Source organism: Calonectris borealis, chromosome 2 (genome assembly GCF_964195595.1).
Source record: "Calonectris borealis chromosome 2, bCalBor7.hap1.2, whole genome shotgun sequence".
Taxonomy (NCBI): domain Eukaryota; kingdom Metazoa; phylum Chordata; class Aves; order Procellariiformes; family Procellariidae; genus Calonectris; species Calonectris borealis.
In genome coordinates this window covers 12,772,655-12,788,752 of record NC_134313.1, presented here as the reverse complement: position 1 = coordinate 12,788,752, position 16,098 = coordinate 12,772,655, and the positions used below count along the sequence as shown (strand labels likewise).

General features: G+C 48.0%; 1 protein-coding gene across 1 annotated transcript; it reads left to right on the top strand.

Annotated features, from left to right (window-relative positions):
* The first annotated feature begins 6,686 nt into the window (after positions 1-6,686).
* On the top strand, positions 6,687-12,349 carry TRIB1 (tribbles pseudokinase 1). The gene is made up of 3 exons (XM_075141162.1): positions 6,687-7,259; positions 7,690-7,982; positions 10,081-12,349. The coding sequence occupies exons 1-3, from the start codon at positions 6,957-6,959 to the stop codon at positions 10,547-10,549; spliced, it is 1,065 nt and encodes a 354-aa protein (XP_074997263.1). The 5' UTR covers positions 6,687-6,956; the 3' UTR covers positions 10,550-12,349.
* Positions 12,350-16,098: the final 3,749 nt, after the last annotated feature.

Genomic DNA, 16,098 nt, shown 5'->3' with positions numbered 1-16,098 from the left:
TCATTTGTGAAGTTTGAGGTTTGTTATGCAGTTGTGACCTCTCTGTTTCCAAGTGTCCCATGTCCCCCATAAACTCCGCTCTGGATAGAAGCCGCTTGAAACAGTTAAAGAATAAAAACAAGTGTCTGTGATGAATAAGCTGATCTGTATGATTCACAGAAGTGGAAACTCAACAGCAGTTAAACCTTCAAATCTTAATCTGTTTTGGCTATAAGATATCATATGTAAACAGGCATATGTTAACAGTTCACAGGGTAATTTGTGTCTCATTGTTTGACGTCAGAAATTTCGCAACAATATTTAAGGAAAGAAACTCAGAGGTGAGGTGGTTTTTTTTCTTTTCCATAAGGGGTGCTTTACAAATGCAGCAAACCTCAATGTAGCCGATAAGGGTCTGTCACTGGTGAGAATCTGTCTCCGCCAGAGAACAGAAGTTCCATGTAGTATTTTGAGTGATTAAAGAAACGTCTAATCAAACATTAAAATAAAGGCAAGAGAGATCTATATGCAACAGCTTTCAGTGGTACCCCGAGGCACGAGCCATTAACACAGCTCTTTCACTTGAACAGATTCTCCCTGTGAAGCAGAATTCTCCATTTTATAACTAGAGATTGAAGTTTTCAAATCAGTGGAGCCATGACGTGTAAAGATAAAAACTAATCAGGCAGGCATCTCATGGAAGATTTAGCACACTTGTGCTAAAAGGAGTGCACATTCCTCTGAATCAAGGACGTATTCATCATTACTGCTCAGAGCTGTGATCTTATTCATTCTAGAAGAATCAAAAAGACTAGGCTAAGTCAGTGCTCCCTTGAGAAATACCCGGAGCAAAAGCAGGGGCTGCAGGAAGTGATACCGATGACTCAACAGCCAAGGCCAACACACTGCCTTATTTTAGACAATGTCCTCTTGGACATCATCATGTTTCCTCATGAGTGGCTGATGACAAAGGTCTTGCCTACCTGTGGTCACAAGTACCTCATGACGTTTTTCTCAGGAATACCTCTAGTATTGTGGCCAAAACTAGCTTAGAATTCACTGTGCAACTTGATTAACTTCCACTGCCATTTCAAGTGAATGTTAACCTCCACCTTCCCTAAAAATCTCCACGTATGGATCCTGAGGTACTGTGTGGTCCCTTAACTGAACATTTGCATAATGGGTAGTGTTCTGTTGTACAGTGAAGAAGATGCACCTAGAAAAGGGGCTTCCTGGAGTGGAAAATGTTAGAATATCCCAAGGACAGGTCTTCCTTTCTCTTGCTACAGCCAAAGCCGTAAGCTGATGGCTCCTCACTACAAGTACAGACTAGTACTGACTGCAAATTCCAAGTCTTCCATAAATAATTATTTCTTTTCTGGTCATAAAGTACTTGCTGTTAATACATATTATTTCAAACGCACGACGTGGTCACAGCAATGCTCAGAGGAGAATTCTATGTGTAGGTGCCAGCAGATTCTAGGCTGCCAGCCAGTAACTATAAGAAGTAAAAACATTAGATTGATTGTTAAGCAAGTAAAATCCTGGGATGTGTGTACATCGTACAGTAGTTACCTATGTATGTGCTTAGCCTCTTGATGCATGAGTAATCTCAGTGACTTAACAGGACTGCAGCAACGTACAGAAAACACAGTGTGTTTCGTAATTTCAAAATGCTGCAGAAAATGCTGCGGTGGGCTAAGAAGAGAGCCTGCCTCACTCGCTTATTCTGATGTTAGTCCAAACCCGAACACAGAGCTTGAAAGCAGGCACATGAATTGAATTGCATGGGAAGCTTACCAAAGGAAGTGTTTGCTTGTAAACTCAGTATGAATAGGATCTTCTCTGACCACAAGGGAAATGGAGAGACACTCATTCACTGTCCGCTTGTGCAATCAACTTCTGAAGTAAAAACAGGATTTGAGGTTTAAAACCTGAACCTTCACACGTCTTTCAAGCAACAGAAGAAGCCTTCATGCTTTTTAGTCCGCAAAGGAACAAAGTCAGGAGGTGCTGCTCATGAGACTCCTTGGATTTGATAACAACTGGCTTATCAAAAGGGAATTATTTAGAGATCCTAGCAACAGCAACCCTCAGAGCAGCTTCTGTGCGGGCTTGAGGGGAGACATCTGAACACCATTACATTTCACTTCTTTTGATGTCACTACGTGCTCGTCATGTGTTTTATATCTTAACAGTGAATCTGCTGCTGAGTTCCACAGTGTCTAAGGATGGTTGTGGGTTTATCACAGATGCCCATCCTGCTATAAAAAATGATACTTTTAAGTTCTTTATCACCTGGCCACACAACTGCTCTTTGAGCCCTGTCTCTGCAGGGTGATTCTGTACACCAGTAGATTATGGATGACCTGCTGGTTTTAAATTGCTGGCTTTCAATCTAGCAGTAGTTTAAGTTTCGTTACATGAGATAACTTGTAAAATAAAGATATTCATTTTTCATTATTTGCCTGATGATAGTTTAATATTAGCTAAAGTATTTGTGTGTCACGCCTCTCTCATCCAATAACTAAAATAATGACTTTTTAATTTCTTCCCATAGCAAGCAGCCAGTTTATTTATAAGTGGCCTAATCTAATAGAGATTTACTCTGTGTATCCCATGAGACTTATTATCAAAGTTACCAGACCTGTCCCAAGCACTTGGGAAGTGGGGAGATGGTTACACAATTCTCATTGCCTCTGGCTGTTCTAGTTACAAAGATAAAGGGTCAGAGAACTGGAGCAGCGGAGATAATTTTGTGAGCATCTAAGGAAAAGCAGCTGATCAGGTGAGTGTAGGCACTGGCTGAGGGCGAGACCGGTAGATGCTTGAATACCGTGTAACAAAAATCCCTTTAAATAAAATAACATGCCAGGAAAATGGAGTGTTGATGCCTGACCACCAGAAATTCTGGATTCTTAAATCTTCATCTAGCAGATGCAATAGTGCTGCTTGTCTGTTTTAAAAAAGAGAAAAAATATATGAAAAGCAACATACAGCTTGCAACAGCACTGGCAAATCTGTGCTGGGCAAGACCCTTCCCTCTACTGGGATGGGCCAGATCTGTGATACACATCCCACAGGACCCTGTTTCTGCTCCTTGCCCAGCAGCTGGGACTCCAGGAAGAGAGGAGTCCTGCTTTGACCATCCTTTTCCAAGGCAGGATCTGTTTTTTGTAATGATTTTATAATGTCCTTTGACTGGCAGCTCCTCAGACTTCCTTAGCATTTGGAAGGTGCCTGTTGCACGCTGTTGTCCTTTGCCAAGCACAAAGACTACTGATCTGTACTCCCAAAGGCCATCCCTGCCCCGCCTCACTGGTACCCGGCCCCGTTTGGAGCATCCCAGGCTGGGTGGTTGGTTCCTTGTAGTTTGCTGGCTCAGTTCAGCGGTTCAGTTTTCTGGCACTTGGGTAGCAAGACTCATCCACAGAGTCAGTGTTTTATCCTGAAGTTAGGTCTGTAAGTGTAATTCTGCGCTGATCTGTGCTCCACAATGATTTACAGTGCTATCCATCGGAGATGTGTAAGACTGCCTGCATTCATTTGGAAGGGCTGTAAAGCCATTCAGACTCAAATTCACTGCAGGCGCGGCTGAGAATTGCCATGCTAGTATTCATCTCATGTATGCTAAGCAGGTAGCCCCCCAAAAATCTTTTCTGGGGGAGGGGGAGATGGAACGATGAAGGCTTGTGCAGGGAATAGAAGGAAGACCCCCAATGGCTTTTGATTTCAGGAGGAGACTAATGCAGGAGATACGCCTGGATGCTTAAAAGCCTGTGGTGTGACCTACAATGAACGAGAGACCGCTATGGCAAGTGTGGTAGCCCCACATTCTGCAAAAATCTTCTAATACTGAAATGCTGCAACAGTTCTTCTGTTCTTCACAAACCTCGCCCTGGAGTTCCTCCTGTTCTCTGCACTGGTTCATAACCAAACCAGGCTTGCATGCAAGCACTGGTGGAGATGGGTAAGGAGGACAAGTTTCAACCCTTTGAGAAGCACCATGCTGTGCAGGTCATCAGACACCATCCTTGGCATCCCTTTTTTTTTGCTTTTGGGGATCAGCCAAAATTAGAAAAAACGGAAAAGCCAAAGTGGGAATCACTTGTCTGCTCTGCATGTTGGAATGGATTTTGTGGGGATGGAGAGGAGTCTGGATGTGGACCTTTTCTTACGATCCATACCCAAAACATAAGACTGAGAATAAGGCAGTGAGCATTATTAATTTGGTTAATAATTGCTACTATATGTTTATTCATGACATTAATGCTTTGAGTACCTGAAAGCATGCCAAGCATTTTAAAGAAGCAGTGAAGGTTTCCTGAATGTCAAGAACTGCCCCATTTTGCAAAGACGTGACACCTGGGAGATTGAAGCTTGGGTTCATCCCAGCTATATGTAGACAACTGAAGTTTGGTCTATACAGTCAGCTGGGAAAGGGCACCCACCAGCACTTCTGGGATGAATTGCCCAGGGGTTATCTTTTCCTGGCCTTTGGGGACTGCACGCCCAGTTTCTGTGCTCCAGTTAGCAGGGACGCCCCCACAGAGCATGAAATCTGGGGAATCCCTGTTGAGAAGAGGCTGCCCAGACACCAGGAGCCTGTGGCAGGACTGTGGGGTGCCATGCTGCGTGTACCTGCTCTCCTCTCACACCCCTGATGGATTTTGGGGGGGACAGGATGACAAGGGGGGCTTTTTGCCCTTCTTAAGGACCAGTGGGTGCCATCCCCCATTTGGCTGCCAGTAGCCTGAACCAAGCACCTGTGCTGGTCCTGGTGGCATAGGGCCAGCATGAGGTGACCAGCTGTGGACTCTAAGAGGCTTTAAATGGCTGGGAGGCTGGGAACTTGAAGGATACGGTTCCAACAATGTGTGCAAATGGATCCTCAGTATAGCCCTTCTCCTCAACAGGGACAGTGAGCTGGCACAGGAGCTGAGAGGGGGGCATCTTCAGGAGGGTGAGGACCAAAGGGCTGTACTTGCCCCAGGTGCACTCCCTCAGCCTGAGAGCGCTACAGGGGATGCCGTTATACATCAATAATGCTTATGAGTACATTTATGTAGGTCCATTACTAATTTGATGATGTGTCTACACCCTTCCCCGTCCCCAAAATCACTGGCACCCTCCCCCTCCACCTCGCACTATCTCAGACATAGCAAGCAGCCCACGCATGCAGAATTCACCTAAATTCACCCGGCAGCGGCATCCCAATCGTAAAACTTCCAGGAAGGGAAAAGTAGAACAAAGGCCTGACGGATACTTGCGTGTGTTTTACCTATGAGAGGAACGAAATAAAGTAGCGTGCTTTCAGAGTTGTGGTGAATCGCTCGGAAACAATCTGCAGACATTAACGGAATTGTATTTCTGGGAAGAAAAAAAAAAAAAGAAAAGGAAAATGCAGGCCCTGGGATATCCCTTTATGGCATATGCATTTTATGTTTAAATGCATTAATAGGACTGCTATGCTATGAGTCATCCTGCACAAGAGTTTCATGTGTTTCTTAAAATACACTAGAAGTAGCTGAAGGCATGCATGGGTTTGCCGTGCAGTTATCTATCAGGAATCTGAGCAAATACCTGCACGTGTGGCATCACGGGCTTCAGAGCTGGGGGGGCCCCATCCCGGTCCCTCTCTGCTGCTTGAACAGACCAGGGTTGGGGAAACCAAAACGGGATAGGAACTGATCCTACAGAATAACAAAACACAGGCTCCCTGTGTTATTAGGGAAGCCTCAGCACTGAATTACAGAAAATTTGCATATATATAAACAGAAAAGCTGAAGAGTTTCCTTCTGAAGTACTCTTGTCAAAACTACAGCTGTCTGCATTTTTTCCAGGGATGATTTGTTGTCTGGTTTTCTCTCATTTTTCTTCCGTTTACGAACAGTCCTGGCTGCAAGTTTATTTACTATTCCTTTAAACCCACAGATCTGAGCCCGATGGTGGCTGCTGAGCTCGACTCTCCGCTCCTCACAGGTCACTTCAGCTGCTGGCTGCTGCTTGCTCTCGATGCTATTCCTTTTTCAGAGAGCAGATAGTTTTAACGTGGGAAATACCCAAGGCAAAGTATTTCTGATGGTGCACATTAAGTCCACACTTGTGAACGAACGGTGGTAAATACACAACGGCTTCGTGATGCAAACCTGAGGATGGACAATCATTATTTAGTGATTAGTGAAAAGCAAGAATTGGGGCTGGGGAGAAGCGTGGCAGATGTATAAAGGAGAAGCTCCCGGGAACGGAGCTGGGCTCGCTTTCTCTCCTCAATTAGCCTGGCTTAACTTTTTGTTTTTACACATTGCACGAGGCGATGCTGTCTCGAGAGCACTACAGCGGCATTTGAAATTTCTGGCACCGCTTCCCAGCGGCACACGCGGGTCATGGATAAACCCGCTGCTGCCATTTCCAGGGCTGCCTTTGCAGAAGAGACGCTCATCCTTCAGTGCCGGTGACTTTCTTATCGCTTAGCTTTGCTAGAAAACGCTCCCTGCCCCTGTCTTTGTGCTCACAAGCGGGCAGCGGAGGCTTGAGGGTTTTGCGAGCACGCTGGGCTTGCGAGGGGTGAACCCCAAAAGCAAGGGGTGACCCCCAAGCGCTGCCATCCTCAGGAGTTTGAATCGGACATGAGATGTCGGACGGGAGGGGGGTCCCCGCCGCGCCCCCGGACCCAGCGGGCCACGCAGCTCGGCTGCGTGGCCCGCTGGGTCCGGGAACGCGGAGAGCAGCGGGCGGAGCGGAGCAGGCGTGTCCGAGCCTCCCTCCTCCCATTTCCCCGTGCGTCAGTGCCAGGAGGAGGAGAATCACTTTTTTTTTTTTATTTTTTTTTTTTTTTTTTAAAAGCCTCCAACTACTTTAGCGCGGAGTCGGCAGCAGATGGTGGACACGGCCCGAGGTTTCGGCGGGGAGAGCGAAGGGATGCGCCAAGCGCGCACCGCCCGCCTCTAGCTCCGCGCCCGCTCCCGCTCCCCTCCATGAGCCGCCCCGCGTCCCTCCTGCCGGCCGCCCGCTGCCGCAGCGCTCCGGCCAAGCGGCTCCCACCGCTCCACGACGGCCCCGCCGAAGAAGCGCCGGCCGCCAAGTGCCCTCGCCTCGCCGACTGCGGACCCCCGGATTGCCTCAGCGCTCCCGGCTCGCCTTGTTCCCCCGCTTCTCCCGCCGGCGGGGGAGCGGCGGGTCCCAGCCTGATCGCCTCCTACCTGCTGCTGCCGCTGGCCGAGCGGGAGCAGGTGTCGAGGGCGCTGAGCGTCAGCTCCGGCCGGGAGCTGCGCTGCAAGGTGAGCGCGGAGCTCCGCGGGCGCGGAGGGGAAGGCGGAGGGGGAGGGGGGGATCCTCCCGGTGTTTCTGGGCGCCGCGTAACCGCTCGACCCGGGGAGAGCCTTGCAAAACATCCTCCCCGCTGCTCTCCGGTTAGAAACGCCCGGCCTGCCGCCGGTGGGGATTTACAAGCGCTGGAAGTAAGCTGTAACTCCGGGTTACCTCGGAGTACCTTCCCCAAAAGGCTTTGGGGTTGGTGGCTTGTTTTATTCCCCCCCCCCCCCCAGTATAAAATGAAGAGGAAGGGTCTCTGTAACCGCTTTGAACGGAGCTCCTGCTGAGCTCTGGCTCCCCTCCAGCTCCCTCGTCATTGTTTGGGGAGAGTTGCTACGCGAGCGGCTGCTTTCAACGCCCTTGAGAATGAATTTTGGTTTAATTTCCTCTTTACAGGTATTCCCCCTCAAACACTACCAGGACAAGATCCGGCCGTACATTCAGCTGCCATCGCACAGAAACATCACCGGGGTCGTCGAAGTCATCCTCGGGGACACCAAGGCCTATGTGTTCTTTGAAAAGGACTTTGGGGACATGCACTCCTACGTGAGGAGCTGCAAGAGGCTGAGGGAAGAGGAGGCTGCCCGGCTGTTCAAGCAGATAGTCTCCGCTGTAGCTCACTGCCACCAGTCGGCCATCGTACTTGGTGACCTCAAGCTCAGGAAATTTGTCTTCTCTAATGAAGAAAGGTAAGCGGTTGTCACCAGCCAGCCCTGGGGTGAGTGGGGAGGGAGGAATGTCACATCCAGAGACGCAAAAAGCGTCCCAGGGAGTGGAAACAGCCGTGTCAGCCGGGCATCACCTGCGAGCGATCCGACTAGGTCACCATCATGTGTGTGTAGCAGGTCACGGATCTAACCGGTACGCACTCACTCTTAGTTAGATCTCAGCTGATGAAAGGGAGGAAGCTCGCCGGGAGCTTCCTCTCATTCAGCAGAAGTTCAGTGAAACCCGCTGGTAGACAAAGGGACAATAGTTCGGATGCTCATTAGCGCCAGAAGATGTCATGTGTGCACTCATTCAGTGTAAAATGAATAAAAGGCAGAGGGAAGGAGAGGAGGGAGGCTGAGGCGCTGGGCTGGGCAGGGGGATCGGCCCGTCGCAGGCGGTGCGAGGAGCCGGAGCTCTGGTCCCTCCTCGCGCCCAGGAGAGCTGCCCCGTGGCAGAGCCGCCGTCGGGAGAGGGGTGCTCGGGAGGGGTCTCCTCGCTGAAATCCCCTGCTGATCAGGGTTACCCTGCTAACGAAAGACCGGCTGTGTCCTTCGAGGCTTTTATCCCTTCTCCACTACCAGTGGCAGTGCTTTCCGTGCCCCCTGTGCCCGTGGATGTGGGCACACAGGAGGGAAGGTGGGACACGGTTAACTATTGCTTTTGGGAATCCTGCACCAAAGAAAAGCACTTTGGTAAAACTTAGCCTAAAGCCTAGGTTTATAGAAAGGACATCCAGAATCTAGTTGTTAAATTTAGATCAGGGGAATAATTCAGGATTTCCCTGGAGTGTTTGCTGCTCTTGTAGTGCCTCACCACACATGGCAGAGCCAGAAATACATTTTTAATCAGCAAAACTGACTCTGACTAGCTGCTTATCCCGTGGAAAGCTAAAATAATAAGTAAAAGCTGTAATGGAATTGTGCTTAATCTGATGAAACTGCAGGTAATATTACTGAAGCAGAAGAAAACACGCTTTGGTTTGTTTTTTTTTTTTTAACTGGGCTAACGCTTCTTCAGGATATCGTTTATAAATGTGATAAGAAAATTAACCAGCACTGCCCCTCTTACACAGAAACAACCATATGTTGACATGCAAAGAAAGTAATTCCTTTGAAGGAAACTATTGCAGCTTTTCCCGCCCATAAGAAGATGAAACATTTGTTGAAATGTTACATTGCACACAGTCTCGCTCATTTGGAAATAACGCGTTGCACAGGCGAGTGTCATGTGCATCCCATTTGGCAAGAAGAGGGTTAAGCAATGGCAGGCGGACTCGGGCTCTCCGGCACAGGTGCAGTTTCAGGGCTCTCGCAGCCAATCCCGGGCCCACGGTTCACGTTGAGTCATATTTTCCGTTTGCAGAACCAATGGGTATTTGGCGAGGTCACGCTGAGGACAGGCTGCAGCCGATGCGTCTGCACCCCAGCAGGCTGCAAGGCAGCGCAGAGCCCTTCCAGGGCGAGCCGATGGCTTCCTCGCTGATGCGAAGCTCCCCTTTCCCCCCCAAAACGGGAGGTCGGGGTGGACCCATCTCCACCTGAGAGGTGGCAGGTGCGGTGATACCCTCCAGAAAGGCGAAAAGAAGAATAATTAAAAAATAAAATTAAAAAATAAAATACAAAACTCAGGAAAGCCGATGATTCCCGCAAGCGCAGAAGGGTGCGGGGCTTTGAAGTTTGCAAAATCAGGCAGCTGGACGCTGTTTGCTCAAAGCCTGAACCGCACATAGCGGCGTGTGTGATGCGTTGTAGCCGATTAACCCCCTGCAGTGGCAGTGCAACCTGCGAGGGTGGAAGGTGACTTGCTGGCGTTCCTCGAGAGCCCTCTGTTGTTGTTAAAATCCCCAGTAAATAACACAAGCAGGCATCGCTGAGCGCCTACCCGATGCCCATAGCTGCGCTTCCGTTACACGAGTCCAGGCAACTTCTCGGCTGCAAATTAAAAAGTGTTTCCTCTCCTTTTCTTTACGCCTATGTGAGAAGGGGGGTGGGGATTGCCGCGGCGGGGGGCTCGCTGCTCGCTTGTGCCTGGGTGTTGCTATTTCTAACCTGTGGCTTCCTCTCCTGCCCTCCCTAGGACTCAGCTGCGGCTGGAGAGCCTGGAGGACACACACATCATCAAAGGTGAAGACGATGCGCTCTCAGACAAGCACGGCTGCCCGGCGTACGTCAGCCCTGAGATCCTAAACACGACGGGGACTTATTCTGGAAAATCGGCCGACGTGTGGAGTTTGGGAGTGATGCTCTATACCCTGCTGGTGGGACGCTATCCCTTCCATGACTCGGACCCTAGCACTCTGTTTTCCAAAATCCGGCGTGGACAGTTCTGTATTCCTGACCACGTCTCCCCCAAAGCCCGATGCCTCATCCGCAGCCTCCTACGGCGGGAGCCCTCTGAAAGACTCACTGCTCCGGAGATCTTGCTTCACCCTTGGTTCGAGGCGGTCTTGGAGCCTGGATATACAGACCAGGAGACGGGAACTTCGGATCAAATTGTTCCAGAATATCACGGGGACAGTGACGATATCAGTTCCTTCTTCTGCTAACCCCAAAATCTCAAAAACCTCGGCGGTTCTCACCTCCGGCATCTTCGTAGGGTTTCATTTTTCCACGTTTGCAAACGCAGCAGCATCTTAAAGTGCCAGTATGGTCAGCAAAGTGACCTTGTTTAAAATAAACACCAACCCACAGACCTCCGCTCCCTGAGCGTACCCAGAGTTTCATCCTCTTGCTCTGCCGGTAGGTCCGTCCCGCCGGCCCCGGAGGACCCGTGCAGCTTTGCGAGAGCCGCCTGGCTTTTCTCCCGCCTCCCGCATCCTCCACTGGTGTAACTGGCCGCGTCTTGGCTGCAGAGCCTTATGGCTGGTGAGGCGTGAGACAGAAAGGCAGCCCCGTCTGCTTTCCCATGGTGGCTGCGGAGGTGCGGAGCCCTGGCCGCGGTGCTTAGGGGCTGGGGGGCACGAGGCGTGCCTCTAACTGAGCAAATCTGACAGAAATGGGTAAAAAGGGGAATTGACTCAGCGTGCCACGCCGGCCGGCTTGCAAAGTAGCTTTCTGACTGTAAGCGCACTTTAATGAGGGAAGGAGGTCTTCGCCCGCCACGGCCAGCTGCCTGCTCGCTGCTGCTCCTCCAGCTGATCTTGCTTTCAGAGGCACGAAGCTCCTAGATCCACCCGTAAGACAAATCACTGCTGTGGCTCTTTCCGAAGCAGAAACCGGTGGATCTCCCAGCCGGATCCCCTCCGATTCCATTCGCTGAGCAGGAAAGCATTTTAAATAGACTTAAGCCTCGCGTTACCATGGCGTAACCTATATAACTTTATGCCCTCAGCGAGCTTGTCAAGTAGCAGGTCTCTCGTTAGCTCCGAGTGCCAAAACATATCCGTTTACCAAACCGTAACACTATCGGCTGGGGCGCCTTCCCTTGGAAAATGATAAGGGGTATCTTGTACAGTACATGTAAACGCGGTCGTGTTTTCCTACAGGCTCAACTCTTAAAAACATCACATCCCCTCTCCTCTTTCCCCCTCCACCCCCCAAAAAATTAGTCTTAAGAGTAAAATCTCCATACACCCTTAGTTGATTATTCAGGTATGTTGTTTGCCTCCAGCTACATTTCCCCCCCCACCCCCTTAATTTTTTTTTTTTTTGCATGATTATTCATAGTCTTTCCAATATGCGTGGATAATGAATATATTGAAATCATTAGCTTCCTGGGTTGGGGGTAAGTAAAGCTTAGTCCTGCCTAAAATTTCTGCTTCGTTTCACACTTGTGTCCAGTGGCTTTTGCAAAGAGATGTCCATTCGCCTTAGGTGAGAGCGCGGCTTCTGAAATGGCCGTGGGCTGGGTAACGTACGTCCCGGACACGGCACAGTTCGAGTGAAGTCATTTTAAGGGTAAAACCCCCAGCAAGCTGCAGTCCCACCACGCGTTGCGAAAATACCATGTATACCTCATGGACTGTGTACTTTGTACATACCTTACTGTTTGGGGTTTTGTTTTCTTGTTTTGTTGTACTTTGTTTGTCCTAATAAGAGGTGTCGAAGAGCAATTTAATGTGAATTATTGTTGGCAATACTAACTTGACAGAATCATGAGCATTAAGAGCAGGGCGCTACAGCTCTCCATTGCACTAAACCTCTCATGATTGCTTGACATTTGTATCTGTGATACAGTTTAACCCTTCTATGAAAAACAGTACATTTGTATATATTGGTAGAAAACTCTGCCAGAAAAGCTAAAAACACTATGTCCAACTTGTAAATATGTATATGTATGTGGAAACCTGGATGATAATGTCTGACTTGTAGAAAGTTTTAATAAACTTGGTTTCATAATGTTTGTCCCCATTTCTCGCGGTGTCTCGAGGGGAACGCAGCTTGAGTGTGTTTGGTTTACTGTGAAAAAATGGGGTTTGGCCTCAGAGAGGGTCAGCTCATGTATGGTCCCTATGCGTGCTCCATCGTGCCTGAGCCGCCCTGACTGCCCCAGCTCTGCCTGGGGTTGAATCCCCATGGAGATGAGTGGGGACAGGGGATGGCTCCTGCCTCTTGGGGGGTGGAAAGGCTCTGAGATGTCCCCAGAGCTACGTGAAACGGGGTGTTCTATTAATCTGATAAACAAGGGGGAGAGGAGTTACAGCTCTGCCTCCGAACTTCAGAAACCCTATTGCCTTTCAGCACTTGCATTCATTTCCATCCGTGCCCCACCATCGGAAAATGCAATGGCACCACAAGGCTGTCACCCTGCACCTGTGTGCGTGGCAATGTGATGCTCAAGCCAGTGGAAAATCAGATCTCAGGTGTCTAAAAGTGAGCAGCCAGAAGCGGAGGCAGTGGTCGAGAGCATCGGCTTTAACGGGGAGCCGGAGCCGGTGGGCGGGGGCTTGACCCCGCTGCCGGGAGGCAGCGCAGAGGCCACCCGGTCGGTGCTCCCGTTAAAAACGAAGGGAAAGATTATTAGAGCTGCCTTTCTTTGTGGCGAGAAGAGAGGAGTATAAATAGCAGCAGTATCAAGGTTAGAGAATGTGCTTTCCTGAAAGAGATCAAGCCACCCTTGTAATCCACCCGGAGCGGTGAGATCATCGCTCACAAGTCGAGAGGAGGAGGAAGAGTCTTGATTTTTATTTATACTTTGCCTCATGTTTAACTTTGTCCTTTTGCTTGAAATCTGTTCACAAAAGCAACTGCTTCCAGGCAGGAGCAACTTTTAAATAGGCTCTGCTTTTAGAAGGGGAGTGGAAAGAGAAAAGGAGGGAACAGGGACCTGGTCAGTGCTAAGGCAAAGTGCGCTGACTCTCGTTAGGCACCTTGACTCCCACTCTGGGAACCCAGCAATCCGTGCAGTAAGCATATTTTCTTAGCACTTGCTGAGTGAATGTCAGACACCAAAATATCTCAAGTTACTTTACTGATGTTATTCTTGCAAGACTTGTAAAAATACATGCGCCACATAGCCTGGCTGATTAAATTACCCCCTGCCCTACCATGCTTTCGGGCTTGGACAGAAGCCCTGATGCATCCTTTTAAAACGACTGCAGGAGGTTCGTGCTTTAGTGAAACCTTGAAAACTTTCAAAACACTTTTTTTTTTTTTAACCCTGCAGTTAAGTCACCCTGAGTAGGTGAATGTGTAGGTCATCTCATGACTTTATTTCACATGAGCTACACTGTAGAGCAATTAAAATAAACGCCAAATTGTAGTAACATCTGCAAACAGCCTCTGTGTTGCTTTAGGGATTATAATGCAACATCCGTTTGTACAGCAGAATAAATTGCTATTGCTTCGTAACCCCATCGTTTGTATTATTGTATACAAAGTTTCAGAGCATGTTGAAAGAACCAGCATATTAAGTGATTAAACTTTGATGGTGGGTGTGAGAACTTTGATTTATGCAATGCATACATTTCTTTTTGAGAGAGTCATAATTTGTCTATTTTTAAATGGTCCTTTTGGATGAGGACTGTCTGAATCTCTTATGTATTTCTCAGAGCGGGTCACCATTTTCATCCCAAAGTTGCAAGATATTGCTGGCCTCTCTGAGAAGTGCTGGGAGCCTTCAGTCCTCCTCCGTTTGCTGCTGAAAACACAAAAAAATGGAGGTTTTTTCACTACATCCCAGGCTCTATCCTAAACCAGCATCAAACTGCCTCCCAGTCAGGCTAGATCTTACATCCTAGATATATATTTTTGTCAACTCTTGATACTTTGGCTGCATTTTAGGCATCAGTTCAATAATTTTCCTTTCAAAATAGCACAGCAGAATTTATAAACCAGCTTCCTCTTAAAGCGCCAGGTAAAACAGCCAGCTCAGCAAGCTCAGGTTTAAGGTCAACATCTCTTTGCCAAGCAGGTGATACTGCTGAGGTTATTTGCAGTTAATTAAGAAGGATTGGTAAGGTTCAGTTTTACCTATGCTAAAATGTGCCCTGATTTTAGGAGAAAACCTTCAAGTCAGTCAAAGGCACTTCTTCATCAATGTATTATTTATGAAAGAAAAGGGGGAAAAGAGCAATTTTTTATAAAGATGAGCAAGACGAAGACTCATTGTGCTTGGCTGGATCGCAAAGCTTGTGCATGCTCTTCTCTAGCTCTGCTTTGATGCATTGAGGGTAGGCCTGGGAGGTAACTTGAAAAACACATTTTATTCAATCAGTGCTGTGTACGTTCTGTCAAGCAAATCTCTTCAGATTATCTCTTTATACAAAAGCAGATTTTTTCCCACTTTTTTTCATGCTATTTCATTCTGTCAGGGAAAAAATCCCAACATTTAGCGTTATGGCACTGCACAGATTTAGCAGCACAAAGAAATATCCTATGCAAATGCTTCTTGCAAATGTAATGTTTTCCTAGCGAGCATTGAGAAGAATAGCTTGACATATAACCACGGTCTGAATTAATCCCTTGCAAAAAAGGGATTGTTAAATTGCTTTGTTAAATGCAACATCTCTCAGAACTATTGTTGGTAAAAGTACCGTGAAATTTGCAACAGTTCTTGCCATGATTCCTCCATAACTTGCAAAATCCTGGTCTCCAGGTGAAATCCAGAGTTCAGATTTCAGCCAGGATCAATTTTTGTTGCAGCAAAACGACAAATCCTTCAGGATATGAGTTCACAGCAGGAACATTTTTTTATTTTTTTTTTATGAAGCCAGCTACTTAGAAAATGCCTTAAAGAAAACTCATTAGTTTTCATTGCACTGTATGTATTTATTTACAGTATTTAACCAGCTAAACAAGCTAATGTGCAGCACTTCATTTCCTAATTTGGCTTTGAAGCCGGAGCAGCAGAAGTATCAATTACATTCTGTCAAATGCAAACATTAACATAACTGTATGAAGCAATCATGTTTCTAACAACAGCAAGCACTGCCCAGAGGACCAAAATAAATAAAATTCATAGAGCAAGAGGTAACGCTTTTCTTTACGGCAGGATTAGGGCTGGCGAGCGCCCGTGCGCTTTCCTCTCAAGGGACGATTGTCTCGCAGGGCTGCGGAGGCAGCTCCGGCGCTGAAATGCAGGTGGTTAATAAGGCACTTGCTCACCGAGGGCACGGTCTCATCACAGCGGGTGTGGATTTCTGCATGCAACTCCCACTGTTATTAATGGTTAATTAATGTGTAATTTGCAGAAAGAGATGAAACTGGGACCTCGGCGGTGTGTTGTGAGCACACACGCGCGCTTATCATTCGAAGAAATATCAGGGTGACACGAAGGGTGGATGACAGAAAATAAGTGCGGCGTGAATCAGCTGCCCCGTGTTTATCATACGGCGCTGTTGTGGGAAAACATTCACCTCCACCGACTACCGTCTCCTGCCAACAACAAAAGTCGGGTTTGATAAATTATTAGTGGAGATGTTCTCAGTGGCTTTGCTTAGATTTTACTCCTCTTGCGCAAATCGCAGATTAGGAAAGGATTAAGTAACAACAGTGTGGCTAAAGTATTACACATCGCCCTGGCGATTAGCCAAAGAATGTAGCATGCAAAAGCTGACATTGCCTAAGAAATCAAATATAGCTCCGGTCACCACAGAAAATGACTCTTCCCACCACCTAAGGTAGTTGCTCAGTTTCTCCTGTGTCACCCAGCGTC